The sequence below is a fragment of the Zootermopsis nevadensis genome, unplaced genomic scaffold, assembly GCF_977971745.1.
Source record: "Zootermopsis nevadensis isolate Lab colony 2312 unplaced genomic scaffold, Znev_1.0 Znev_ptg000061l, whole genome shotgun sequence".
NCBI lineage: Eukaryota > Metazoa > Arthropoda > Insecta > Blattodea > Termopsidae > Zootermopsis > Zootermopsis nevadensis.
The window spans coordinates 3,131,639-3,145,088 of record NW_028259192.1 but is presented as its reverse complement, the minus strand read 5'-3'; the positions used below and the strand labels follow the sequence as shown (position 1 = coordinate 3,145,088).

General features: G+C 41.4%; 1 protein-coding gene across 2 annotated transcripts; it reads left to right on the top strand.

Annotated features, from left to right (window-relative positions):
• The first annotated feature begins 272 nt into the window (after positions 1–272).
• LOC110833723 (uncharacterized) lies at positions 273–12,587 on the top strand. 2 transcript variants are annotated; one of them, XM_087341003.1, is made up of 4 exons: positions 5,936–6,060; positions 7,237–7,285; positions 8,207–9,552; positions 10,079–12,587. In XM_087341003.1, exons 3-4 carry the CDS (start codon positions 8,239–8,241, stop codon positions 10,904–10,906), a joined length of 2,142 nt encoding a protein of 713 aa, XP_087197129.1. In that variant the 5' UTR covers positions 5,936–6,060; positions 7,237–7,285; positions 8,207–8,238; the 3' UTR covers positions 10,907–12,587. The 2 variants fall into 2 exon arrangements, with proteins under 2 accessions (XP_021927832.2, XP_087197129.1); XM_022072140.2 differs by lacking the exons at positions 5,936–6,060; positions 7,237–7,285 and adding an exon at positions 273–556.
• The last annotated feature ends 863 nt before the right edge of the window (positions 12,588–13,450 follow it).

Below are 13,450 nucleotides of genomic sequence, written 5' to 3'. Positions count from 1 at the left end.
TTTTTTTCCAAGTGATTGCTTCCCTAAAGGTGTGCAACCCATATTTTATATGCATCTCTCTTTCTGCAGTACGTGCAGCATGTCTGTTCAACCCAATCTTTGATTTAATCACCTAACAATATTAAACGGACAGTACAATTTAACTTCTAATGTGTAACTTTCCCTATTGCGTAATTCCTCTAGGCATCTTTGGCACTTCTTTTTAAAACACTCCCCAATCCATTTTCTTTTCTCGTGTTCACTGACGCACACATTCCCAGATACTACTCACACCTATGCCTGGCGGCGTGGTGATGCTACGTACTATTTCGTATCGATAGACGTGCGAGGTTTATGCACCTTATAAACAAAAGGGTAGCGACGTGACATGCGCGAGGTCGTACGGCAGGAGGCCTTTCTGTCCGGCTACCGGAGCGGTAGTGTAGAACGCTCGTAACAATGAGCTGGTGGACTTTGCAGGTGGTCGTTGTGATTGTGGGTGTAGGAACAAGGGCTGTGACGCAAGAGACCGGCCCTCATTCGGGGCCCACGGCTGCTGACAGGGGTTACACTGCAGGTGAGTTTATTTGGCTGGGGACCGCACCCCTGTGGGACAGACAAGCAAGTTTGAGAAATCTCCAAGACTTGATGCGGTTCGCTGGTGCTACACTGGCGCTGAGAAAAACCCGAGGCTTAATAACGCAACATTAGTGCCAATTTGCTATTAACGTAGATGCATGGCATGTTGGAGTAAACCTTGGGGATTAATATAGGACGTTACTGTCGCTTTAATATTAGGGTAATTACACAGTTACTCAGCACGTGAAATAAACGCCTCGTTAAGTGTTGGCAGACATCGAATGGCGAAGTAGACCATAAACAGACTCAAGTCTCATAGGAAGATTATAGGTTATGGTATCGTCATAAAAAACTGTCAAAATCATTGCATATTAGGAATTCATTTTACAGGATTACAACTGTGTCCATCTACCCGCCTCCTGTTTAAGGTATTTTCAACTCTTAATTATTGTTTTAAACCGGATTTAGATACAAAATTACCTACGTTTAAACGAAACCTACAGCAATGCCTGATTAGGTAAACATTTGCCTGATGTATTTTCTATACATAATGGCCTGAAACACGTAGATTCTTTGTCGCCGTTGCTTTGGAATACGCCAAAGAAAATAAGGAGAGGATGACATTTAATGGAATATATCAACACTTAAACTTGTTTAAACCTGCGTTGATCGTTAATTCGAAGGAGTGTAAATTAACAGAAACGTTATTAGACGCTGCGCGTGAACTGAAGTTCGGACTGCGATGTTTCGGCGCGTGGACTTGTAGAAAGACACCAACATTTCGGAGAAAAATACTGCCTCCCTGTTCAGGACTGAAGAGACTGTTTTGTCGAAACGTTGGCATCTACAAGATGATGCTAAAGTTAGGTTAGGTCTACAAATGAACACTGAGAACAGCGGGCCAGTGTTGACTTCTCGTCACCAGAATTCTCGGTAAATTAAAATACGAAATTCTTCTAAAATATTCCACAATTCAAATAAAATATTACATTCACAAAGTAATAAAGAGAAATTAGTCTCGGGGAATGTTTCATACCATTAATTTCAGGATTTATTTTCTCGTTTCCTGTCGAAACACCAACGAATTAAAATATAAGAAATTGTAATTAAACTCTTATTGTTTTCTGTGGGTGAGCAACTTGGCATTTCGCTGAGCGTTTGAGAACAGGATGCTGAGGAAAACGTGAGAATTACATAACGAGTAACTCTACAACATTACTGTACAAATGTTACTAGGGGTGACCCTGAAGGTGTGTTATGGGGGAGAGGGTTGGATTGAGTTCGCTCAGGATAGGGAGTGGTGTCGGAGTGTTGTGAAAACAATAATGAAGTTTCGGGTTTTACAAAATGCGGGAACTTTCAGCTTCTCAGGAAGGACTCTGCTCCGTGCAGTTGTCTCGTTAAGAATATAAAATTTGAAGTGGTTCGAGGTTTTAAGCAAAAAGTCGATAACATGATTTTGCGTTGGTTTCGAAAACTGGACACGTGATGACGGTGTGGCTGTGACGTACTTTCTGGGAACCTCGAAACTTTCCGGTGCTCTGTCTAATTCAGTATCAGGAGCGATTTGAATAATAAGTATCATATTTATTGATTTACAAGTTACGTTGACTTTCGTAGGAAATTTTAGCTGGAATCAAAGTGACGATGTAATTGAGCCTTCCTACACGCGACCACTAGAAACGGAATTTTCGTAATATTTTTAGGACGTGGGAAACATTAACGCATAATGTACTCTGATAAAGAAACCTCTTCCAAGACGACCAATCAGAAGACAGGGGAAGGCATATACAGGGTGATTCAAAAGGTTAGAGCCAAACTGAAGGAACGTATAGAGGGACTCAGAGAGAACAACTTTCGATTAATCGTACTTTGCTATTCTCCTACTAGCTTAATTTTGTTTTTTCTATTAATGTACAAGGATTACATTAGCAATCTTACAAACAAAATGTTATCAGACTCCCCTACCTTCAATGGCCTCGATTGACTCAGGATAACATCGGAGGACATGGATTCCTATTCGAAAGTTGTTCTCTCCGAGTCCATCTACACGTTCCTTCAGTTTGGCCCTAACCTTTAGAATCACCCTGTATATGTTTTTTAAGGCAACACTTTTTACGATAATTGAACTTGAGGGTCGAGTGGTTAGTATTCCTACTTCATATTCAGAAATATGGACATCGATAATCATGGCGGAGATCCATACTTCCTTTTACAAAACATAGCTAGGGTAGCAGCTTAAAATAGGCCACTGCCGATGCTTCATGCAGAATAATCTCCATTTCGCCGTTCATAAGACTCGCAAACAAAGATGTTCCGAGCCCCGAAGCCAGAAATTTTATTCGTGTTAGTAAAGCATCTCTGATTTCATTTCGGAGGGCGGAGTGGGGAATCTTTTCATTGTATAACTCAGATTTACAAACGTACAGGGTTGGTGAATCTTCTTTTTCCGTCATTAAAAGACGTTGTCATGTTGTAGGCATTCCAGGGCAACCTCAGACCCTCCCTCTAACACAGTCTGGGCTGGCTAATTAGTTAATCCTCCAACGCTGACGTGAGGGTCATCATGCTGTAGACGCCAACAGCGCAATTACGAGTTACCAGCGTCAAAATCAATCTCCCGAGACAGCGACAACCCCCCCCCCCCCCCCTGGGACGTTAAATGCCACAGCAGTTGGGGGGGGGGGGTGTCACTGGTCTCTAGACTGGAGACGTATTAATTTATTTATCTAGGCCTTCGTGTCTTTGAGTTTACGATTCTACGCCAAGAATTTACGGAAAGGATGGCGATTTGAGTGGTCGTTGTCCGCATGAGTGGAGAAGCAGGCATCATCAAAACAACTTTCATTACTGAGCCTTGCTACGTCTTCGTGTGTAAGGAGAATGGGGGTATTTTTAACGTCGCCTCAACAGTGCCTTGAAATAGGTCACAGGCGCGTCCTTCCACGTCATTAACTTCTTTACCATCGATGATAATCTTCCTGTCTCACTCTTCGCTGCGACCGAGGCTTCGGACAGATCGATCAGCGAAGAGAGAGAGAGAGAGAGAGAGAGAGAGAAGGCAGGAGAGGAATAAGAATTCGTGAAAGTTCATTTGAAATGAGCGTCAATCACGCTAAGATATTTATTCTGTATTTAACGACACTTTTTTCAGTAGCTCAGACTATACAACGTCGAATGAGAGGATGAAAGTGAATAATGAATTGGAAAGGATGTGGAAGGAAGCGGTCGTGGCCTAATTTAAGACGCTATCCCGGCATTTGCCTCGAGGGGCTGAGAAAGACCTCGAAAAACCCCAGTCAGAATAGCCGGTTTCAGGGCCGTGATATGAACCCGGGACCTCCCGGATACGATGTGCTGAATCACGACTTTCGGTGTCATAGGAAGAAGATGTTCATGAATGGGGCAAAGCCTACTGAAAGCGTTTTATTCTGATGCAGTCAGGAGTCTGTAGACCGTAGGGCACTTACAATGAAGGTTCCTTTAATTACACGGGTGTCCCAAAAGTCTCACAACTCGAAGCTCTTAATTAGTGTGATAAAAAAATCGATTGTTGTTCTACAGTCAATTGTCTGTTTTAAGCATCACGCCTTTTGCAACAATGCAGCGTGAGTTCATTGTTGGGCATTTATCTTCGAAAGCAGACGTATGAAGCAGCTAAACAGGCTTAGGCATGTTGGGCGCACTCTGTTGATGTAACAAATAACTAAATAACTTTTCGGCTTACGAACCTTTTTACGGCGAAGAAGTTTACCTACACCATATCCCGATTAACAATACGTTCCTGGACCTTTCTCAAGAATCAAACTCGGCCCATTCACTCAGTTTTGTTGTTGTTTTCTCAAGAACCAGACCCATGACTTCCCGATAATGTGGCTCCCTTTTGCAGCTGTCGAGGCCATCTGGATTTTGGATTGAGTCTAAAAAAAGGTAGTTCAGAACGTCCGTACGTAACAAATTCTCTTGTTCATTATAGTCTACGCATTGTTAGGAAATGAAGACATCTTTACATGTTCTTTAAAGTTGAATCGCAACACGACGTTCCTTTCGAAAGAATTTCTAACAGCATTTGTTAGTTCCCACTTATTCAGCAAGATGTCGTTCTAAACAGTCTTTCAGGGTAAATATGTCTTCTTCCGAAACTCTGAACGAATGTGAGTTTATTCCAATCCTGAGAGGACACAGGCGGGCGCTGACTTGCTTGATCGGTCGGGTCCCTTTACGGCCAATGGGTGTGATCGGTTTGCCACGTGACACTCGTGTTTCCAAGAGACCAGCTCAGCACAAAGGGTCGATTTGCTCTCGCTGCCTGCCGCATCGATCAGGTTGCCATAACAACAAGCAAGATGTTCTTCGCCCATCCCGTCGCCATGACGACGATGCAACTGACTGACGCCAATGAGCGTCATGCAAGTCGTTAACCATCGCAAACCCTCTCAATCGTAAACAAGAAAATTCCGATCAGAAGATTTTAGACGGCGAAGAATTCCTGCAGATGGAGGTAATTCCTTCCATGCGAACGTTGAAGGGTAATTAAGTCGAGAAGAATGAGATGGGCTGGGCATGTAGCGCGCATGGATGGGACAAGAGGTGTTCACGCGGTATTGGTCAGGAAGCCTGAAGGAAAGAGACCGCTGGGGAGACCTAGACATAGATGGGAGGATAATGTCAGGCGGGGTCTATGGGAGATAGGAGTTGAAGGAGACTGGATTTTGTTGGCCCAGGACAGGGTCCGGTGGAGTGCTTTGGTTAATTCGGTGATGAACCTTCGGGTTCGGTAAGCCATCTTGGATGTAACGTAAGACATCTTTGGACAACCGGAATTCGATTCCCTGCAGAGAAAGCGAATTTCTCTTAGCCACCGTGTCAGGGCCGCCTCTGATGCCCAGTCATCCTCCTACTCAAAGGGTCGTGGGTTCCGGGCGTTTTCTCGAGGGCGAAGCGACTGGAACGTGACACTCACGCTCAAAGATTTATTTACCTTCGCTACATGATGCTTGAATTCACAGAAAACTTTATGTTTAGCGTAGAAACCATTATAAATCCGCTGATCAGTGACTGATAACAATGCTCGTATTGACACAATTTTAAACATGGCCGTTCTGTAATAATGTCCACAAAATCGGACAGTATAAGAAGGCGAACTTCTTAGTACAATGCTCGCTGTCAAATGTGTTATTTCGTGCTTCAAGGATGATAATCATCTTCGCAGAATCAGGCCTGTGGACCAGATCCTGAGCAAGTTCAACACAGTTCACATCCGCAACTAGTTTTGTAAGATCCAACTTCGTATCATATTAATAGCATTGCCTTGTACACTCGGAGGCGAATAAGCGTCGATGACGTCACAGAAACCCTATGGTTGGCTGACTTGAATGCGCATGTGCACGAAGCAGGACACCAAACTACGATTACAGCTAAATGACAATCAGGAAATGACAGCAAGGCTGCACGAAGGCCTTGGCAGTGGACTTTGGATCAAAACGACCTTGTTTCCGAAGCGTGAGTGTTAGATTAACATTAAAATTGCCCGACTGTTGAGGGACCTGGCAGTATACATACGCTGAAAAGCGAGTGACTTTGAATAATAATAATAGGCCCGTAATAAGAGCCACAGGCGAGGATATACGAGGTGCGATCGGAAAGTTTCAAGACTGTGTCAACAGAGGGCGAACCGGATGTAGTACGAGCTTCTGCCGCTAGGGGGTGCGGCCTACATTCATAGTGAATCAGTGTGCCAGCCGGCATCATCGAATTAGCATTTGTTTCTTAGTTACGGGCGTTTTGGTAGTGCATTACACCGACCCTCCTGCGATTTCGGAATGGCGTGTGCATCCAATTTTGCCAAAGACTCGCCAAAACGGCTACGGAAACCTATGAAATGCTAAAGCAAGCATTTGGGGAGTCCGCAATGGGTCGTGCACAAACTTTTGTGTGGCATTCACGTTTTAAAAATGGCCGAACCTCTGTCGATGATGACGAGCGTTCTGGACGACCATCTTCGAGCACAACGCCCGAAAATGTTACGAAGATTCGGCAGGCCATTCACAAAGATCGACGTCGTACCATCAACGACTTGTGCGACATTGTTGGGATAGGCTATGGGACCTGTCAGCTGATTCTAAAGGAAGAACTCCACATGCGACGCATCCTGTCTGAGGACCAGAAGCAGAATCGACTTCTCGTTTGTCAGGAGCTCAAAGATCTTGCAAGAACCGACCCCAACTTCCTTTCTAAGCTCCGTGTGACTTCTTCTTCTTCCCAAAGATGAAAATTCAGCTAAAGGGAAGGAGATTTGAGACGATAGAAGAGATTCAGGCAGAATCGCAGATGGTGCTTGACAGGCTGACAAAGAAAGATTTTGAGGGATGCTTCCAGGCTTGGCAGCGGCGCTGGGATCGTTGTGTTCACTCCCAGGGGAACTACTTCGAGGGTGATGGATGAATTTAATACCTGAGATAAGTGTACGGTTGTTTTTAAATAATAGGCGCAGTCTTGAAACTTTCCGATCGCACCCCGTATTTGGAGGCCTGCCCGTGGACTTTGAATTCAAACGGCAATGTACATAAAATGTAACGGGGCTCCGTTAAAACTTGAGCTTAATTTTAAATTTGCCAGGTTGTACGGAGGCCGCTCTTGTACAGATGGCTTCACCACTCGCAATTTGTTTTTCTGAAGGTCTTCGCATTCGTCTTGCCACCAGGACAGAACAGCGCGATGTAGGAAGGTGCGTGCATCACTGCCGAGAGATCTGTGAGAGACCAGATTTCTGGCCAAGGTTAACTGTCGCATCGGCGGCCTCGTTGCTAGGCAGGCCAGAGTGTCCAGGCGCCCGATAAAACACAGCAGCTTTCCGGAATTCTTATTATGAAAGTTAAGACATTGACTTGTAACTATAACACACAAATATACAATTTTTTAACGTTGAATAACGTTTATGAAATAACGGTACACTCGACGGAAACTGTAAGACGTAAGGTAACGCTGGTGTGTAACTTCTTCAAACGCCAATAACTCGAGACCTATGTAAGATAGAGAATATAAATCTATATGTAAATTAAAGAGTATATAAAGGGCTTTTTCTACACGATGTTTACTGTATTCTATAATGCATATTTTACACATTGTTGAAAAAATTACCCAAAACATGTGATAACTAACCCTCGTTCCTTAACTTCAACCGCTTGCCACGTCTAAAGCGTAAGAGTTAGATCAGGACATATTGCGGATGAAATACGTAAATAAACACGAGCTTTTCAAATTTGCAAACAGATTTCAGCTAACTCTTACGGTTTAGGAGTTCTGGCCATTTATTTGGTAACAAAGAACGGTTCTAGAGTGTGAGTGTGTTGAGTACATGACACAACACATAGTTAAGCTGTCGGCGGATGACGTCACGTATAGATAAGATGTAAAGGTATACATTAATGTTTAAATAAAATTGTATTTCAGTACAAATATACTTCTACTGTTAAACGTTATTATACGTTAACTAGGGAACCGTGATTCCACTGTCAATTTTTTAATAAACGTTTGTGGCACACCTCAAATGTTGTGGCAGCACACCAGTTGCGCAACAAGGAAACGGATGTTTTAAATCTGATGTCATATGAAGTGGAAGCTAATTAATTATTTTCTTTTCTTTCAGAATGGCAGTGGGAACAATGGCCGCAACAGCTGATGTCAGACATTAAAAACGTGACTCGTGGGCCAGGACCCCGTATGGGATCATCTTTGTGGTTTGATAGTTCTGCCAGCAGTTGGTGGCTGTTTGGTGGTCACCAGTCACCATCAAGCAGCACCAAAAACACTACAAAACTGAAAATGTACACTGATCTCTGGCGTTATGACACCAGTGCTCGGATTTGGAATCGAATTTTCCCTAATGACAAGCTAAAGGGAAATTCTGGTGGAATGATTCTTCTGAGAACAAATCTGTTCAATGATGGGTACACTCAGAAAGGTAGAGGAACCTCAAGTAACAATCCAGGTGTAGTTCTTTGTGGTCGCAGTGAAGGCAAAGGATTAGATGAGAGGTCGTTGGCAGTGTACGGTCCAAGGAGTTCCCGCAGCGACACAGTATGGCAGCTGGAACTGAAGGACAGACAGTGGACAGCTTACGTGTGTTGCTGTGACAATACAGGGAGACCAACAGGACAGAGTGCCAGAAACAATAGTGCAGTGCCAACTGGAACAGTCAGACACGAAAGCAATGTTACAAGAAACTTTTCCGCCATTCAGATTACTGATGATGGTTGTAATGACACGAAAATGAATCAGAACATTAAAGAAGAGATCAACAACTACAGTACCACTGACAATACTGAAAAGAATAGAAAGAAATCAAAAGATGAAGATGATAATCAAAGTAGAATTTTAGAAGACTCGTTAATATTGGAATGCAGAGAATCGAGTACTGTAGTCAATAATCAAGAAATTTATGAGGAAGTTGACAGCAGGGGCATTCTTCCAACACAATCGCCAATTACAGAGAAATTAGTTAAAGACAATAATCGCTTATTTAATGCCTCAGTTGGGAGAAGGTTAAATAATGATTCTTCTGTTCAGAACGAAGGACTAGGTATAGGTAAACAATGCCTGTCAGATTTGGAGCATGAAAATGTTGGTGTTCCGGTGAACAACGTTTCTAGTAGAACCAATTTCAGTGATCTCGGTGAGGATCGCAATGAAGATGAAACTGTTCATACTTTAGGTAACAGAGCAACGCATAGAATAAACCAGAGGGATGTCGTACCAAATAAGGAATCACGCAAACAGAAACCAAACTTAGAGGTTATGTCAAATGATTCATTTTTAAATCATGCATTTTGTCCTGATTTTGATGTTGGTGATAATTCTAATGAGGGACCCAGAGGACATCCTGTGGCGTGGTGTGACACCAACAAGGAGCTGCTGGTGGCACTTGACCTAAAAGTGATTCCTCTAAAACTGTGGCAGTTCGATCTCAGAACATCGCATTGGACACAGCAAAAGGTAAACATCAATAATATGATTTATACCCCTCTTCATTTATTTTGGGTCGATTACTGTCACAAATGTGTTGGCTGGTAATCATATAATTTTAAGAATTTTGATATTAATTAAATACATTATCACTGCACATAAGAATTCAGTTAATTTTTCCATTAAAAATGTCAGAACAATCTTCTGCATAATGAAAGACATCTTTTTGTGACTATTCAATGTGGGGGGGGGGGTTTCAATATTTTACATGATTCATTAATTAATAGACATGATCACACACACACAACTTTAGTTAGAATAAATCTTGTAAGTTTATTAATTTAATTTGCAGTGAAAGGAGTCGAATGTTACGTCCTATAATGCTGATATATTAGCAGCTGTATGGATTAAAATATAAAAATTATATGAGAATATTGAATTTAAACCCCTGTACTATGGGGCTACCAGCTTAGACAATAAGAGGCTGCTAAAAGTCAGCATTTTTAAACATTTTTGGTAATTAATCACATGGACTAAAAGATATATTTGTATTTAGGTAAACATAGAAGAGGGCACTCTGTGGCCAGGATGTTCATCACATATTCGTTACACATCAACTGGCAGTACCGTGTACATCCTTTGCCCACCATATGGCACAACAACTGCAACTTCCACTCGTCTCGTATACAGAATTGATCCCAGTAACGCCACTCTTCAAGCCTCTGGCCAGTTGCAGCTTAATATTCTGTTTGGAAACGAAGGTGGCGATGCCATTTGGACGGACGAGACCAAGACCATTCTACAGACAGTTGATACTGACTACAACAGGACATTGCTGTTCGTAGCGTATGACAAGCTGCTCGATATCTGGGTCTTAGACAGATACAATGACCGTAGCTATTTTGTACCAGTTGAAAATATCTGGCGAGGCAGTGCTTTGAAATGGTTCCGAGGGTTTGACGCCCCATTTTACAATCTGCAAATGGGAGGCCAATCATGGTTGCTGCCTAACCCTAGGCAAGTAACAAAATATTGGCCGCGCGAAAGAGGTAGATTCATTATTCGCCTTATAGACCCCAAGGAAAATTCTTCTGGAGCTAGTCCAATTGAAGAGGAGCTACACATGATAGAAATGAAGAACCATTCAGAAACCAGCATTCCAATTCTGCAGCATCACCAGACTCAAGATGGAATCAAAGCATTAATGTTTTTTGCCCTGTCAATTTCGATATTTGGAATATTTGGAATGGCAGTATTTGTGAGGCGATGCGTCACGTGTCCACCACAGTCTTGGCCTCTTCGTGGTGATGACGGAAGCAAGGCGACACCTCCTGTTATACGATACAGTGTCATACCTGATGACCTAGCATATCCTGTAGCATAGCAATGTTATTTCTGTATGCTGTGAGGGAGAAATATACCCATCTCCTGAGGTCATAATATCTGTTTGAGGTCATGGCATATCTTCCTATTGGGATGTACTGTCCATAGTACCACTAAATCAAGCAGAGGAATGAAATTATTGATGTATGCGCTGAATTGGACTGAGAAATTCGCTCTTTAATAACAGTGAATTAAGCCTGTTGGATATTTTGGGAGCAAGCTGTATCAAGGCGCATGCAGACAGCTTTGCATTATCTTGTAGCAGTTGGTATAATAATAAGTTAGTGAGTACAAAGGGGAAATAGATGAATAAAAGAGGAAACTCTCTTAATTAATCCATTAACCTGCCGCACCGTTAGATCACGTTATCTAAAACAAACTTAAAATAAATTTGTGTCTGAACATAAAATTCTGACTTAATTTTTTAAAATGAAAATAGATTGGAGTTATGCTGTTTTTTTTTTTTTTGTTGATATAATTTTTCCACACTGAATGCGCAGTGTATCCAGTTTTCTGTATACAACCATTTGTTACACACATCTACTCTATTGGTATAATTTCTTGACTGCACTTTTATTATTGCAAGTGTTTCAATATGGAGACAACAGACATATTGTATACCTGAAACTTATTTTTAATGTTGTTGAACAGAGCAGGGACATAACTTCCATCTGTGGCAAATGACAACACCACTTATTTCAACGATCAAAGTATTTTATGACGTGCCAAACATTGCATGGTATTAGTAAATGAGCAGGGGCCTTCGTTAAATTATTTTTATGCTTTCAAAATAAGCTTAAAATATCAATGTAGACAGTTCCAAAATTTCTTAGAAATATAATTATCTGATAACAAAGTGATGACATATTTCAGAAGATGTCTAATTAATGACAAATAAAACAGTTTTATTTGTATGTATCATGTGAAGTTAGGATCTGGACAAAAGGGTTATTTATTACTGGTAATATGTATAGCTCTGCCATTTTGTAATGTAGGTAATAAATGCTTTTATAATTAAATATTTAGGAATGGCAGTAACAAAATGTAAGGAAATTATGAGCAGATTAAATATGAGGAATACCGTCACGTTTTATTTCCGAATCTCTTCTTCTTCACGACTACTCTTTATAAACAGAGATTAAAATATAAAATACTATACCCTATTTTGTTTTATATGGGAATGGATCTTTGTAAGGGATGAAGACAGGTGAAAGAAAGTATCTTGGGAAAATATTTGAACGTAAGAGAGTGGAAGTAACGGCAGGCTTGAGAAAACTGCAGATTGATCGGTTTCACAATTTGTAGTTTTTACCAAATATTACTAGAGTGATGAAATCAAGGAGGAGGATATTGTAATTTAAGCCTCAGAGATATTTGTGAGTGTGGGTGCATATAAATAAACTTCAGCTTGTACCGATTCTTTTGTAACTCTGATGCTGAATATGACGGAATGGACATTACACAAGTACCTGTCATTTTTATTATGGCATGCCTTTTCATATTTTGCTACTGTATGCTGTCAAATTACATGGGATGTTTGCTACTAGTCCTGCAAGTATATGATACACCTTCAAATTCAAGTCTTAATTTATGGTCGACTGTACCTCAACAAGTACTGCAACAAATCTGACTGAAATGATAAATTACTATTTTGGTTTGTTGCCATTTACATGTTATTTTATTGTTATAATATATGATATACCACATACTTCTAAATATTCGATAGGCCCACTGCGCTAAACAACACTAAGAGGTCTGCATCATTTTACAGTATTAATGCTCTACGCAGGTGCAGGGATGACTTTGCTTTTGGCCATATGGTATTCTGGTGGAATTTCATGACTGTTAATGGTGTGGTGCTGGAATATTTAATGTTTAATAAAGCCAACATCACAGTAATTCTGAAGGTCAGAACAGGCCTTGGAAATTTGTCTAACAATTTTGTAGACGCAAGGGAGCGGTTATTTGTAAGATTTGAGGTTTTCACAGCAGTCAGTATGAAGATTTCTGTCTTCTGGGTTGTTGCGCTGTGTAGTCTGGTCGATGTTAACCAACATTTCAGAGGTCATACTGCCTCCGTCATCGCCCTGACGACGGAGGCAGTATGACCTCCGAAACGCTAGTTAACATCGACCAGACTACACAGCGCAACAACCCAGAAGACAGAAATCTTCAAGCGGTTATTTGGTTGGATGGATTATGATAACCTATTCAGCCCCTGCTAACCCTATGTAAGTTTATAATTCATATCTGAGGTTATGACACCCATAGGATTGATCTATTACTCCAAATGATGAAAATGGTCAACATAGGGGACCTACAATTTAATATGAACTCTGAATCATGATAGGGAGGTGGATAACTTTAGTATATGGCTACAAAATCGGCACACAGAACCTTATCATGAGACCAACAGGTCCCAGATGCAAGAACATTATCTAACTTATTTTTCTTCTCTAACTGCTGTACTAAACAAGACATTCCCAGTCTGTGATCCATGAACCAATGAGATATGCAGCTTGCTTTCAGATGGTCTGCAGAATCA

Coding starts and splice junctions, on each gene's coding strand:
- LOC110833723 (XM_022072140.2), top strand. CDS start 439: ATGAGCTGGTGGACTTTGCAGGTGGTCGTTGTGATTGTGGGTGTAGGA. Junction 557..8,206: donor TGACAGGGGTTACACTGCAG/GTGAGTTTATTT, acceptor CTTTTCTTTCAG/AATGGCAGTGGGAACAATGG. Junction 9,553..10,078: donor CGCATTGGACACAGCAAAAG/GTAAACATCAAT, acceptor ATTTGTATTTAG/GTAAACATAGAAGAGGGCAC.